General features: G+C 62.7%; 1 protein-coding gene across 1 annotated transcript in view; it reads left to right on the plus strand.

Annotated features, from left to right (window-relative positions):
- CCDC86 (coiled-coil domain containing 86) overlaps positions 1-435 on the plus strand; it is a 1425-nt gene extending 990 nt beyond the window's left edge. The window contains exon 3 of the mRNA XM_008935124.1: positions 316-435. Coding sequence (XP_008933372.1) covers positions 316-435 — 120 coding nt within the window. The remainder of the gene's footprint in view (positions 1-315) is intronic.
- The last annotated feature ends 53 nt before the right edge of the window (positions 436-488 follow it).

The following is a 488-nucleotide window of genomic DNA, read 5'->3' on the forward strand; positions in this document are numbered from 1 at the left end:
CTCCAGTTCCTCCCCTTGGCTTTGCCTGGCAGCCACAGTTGGAGAACTGGTGAAACCCAACCCCAGGGAGGGACCCTGGAGCTCAGGGGGGGGGCGTGGTGGAGGTTGGGGTGGTTCCTTTGCCCCTCTTACCCGAGAGCTGGGGCAGCTTGGAGGTGTCCCCAGGGAGGAGTTGGGAGGAGGAACCCACCCAGGAGCTGCAGCTTCGTGGAGATGCTTTGTTGCTTCCTCAGAAGATCCCATCCCGCAGCTTTTTTGGGGGGAATTCTGCCGTGCCTGCGTCTCTCAGCCTGAAATCTTCCTTTTTTCCCCCAGATCCGCAACCCGCTGAAGCTGAAGAGGGCGAAGAAGAAGCAGCTGCGGCGGGTAGAGAAGCGAGACACGCTGGCCCTGCTCCAAAAATCCTCCCAGCAGCGGAAAAAGGGCGGGGAGTGAGAGGCAGGGAAGGGGCGGGGGTTCCCAAGGTCCCGCCCCCACCCCCCGGGGTG

Source organism: Merops nubicus, unplaced genomic scaffold (assembly GCF_000691845.1).
Source record: "Merops nubicus isolate BGI_N331 unplaced genomic scaffold, ASM69184v1 scaffold43122, whole genome shotgun sequence".
NCBI classification, from domain to species: domain Eukaryota; kingdom Metazoa; phylum Chordata; class Aves; order Coraciiformes; family Meropidae; genus Merops; species Merops nubicus.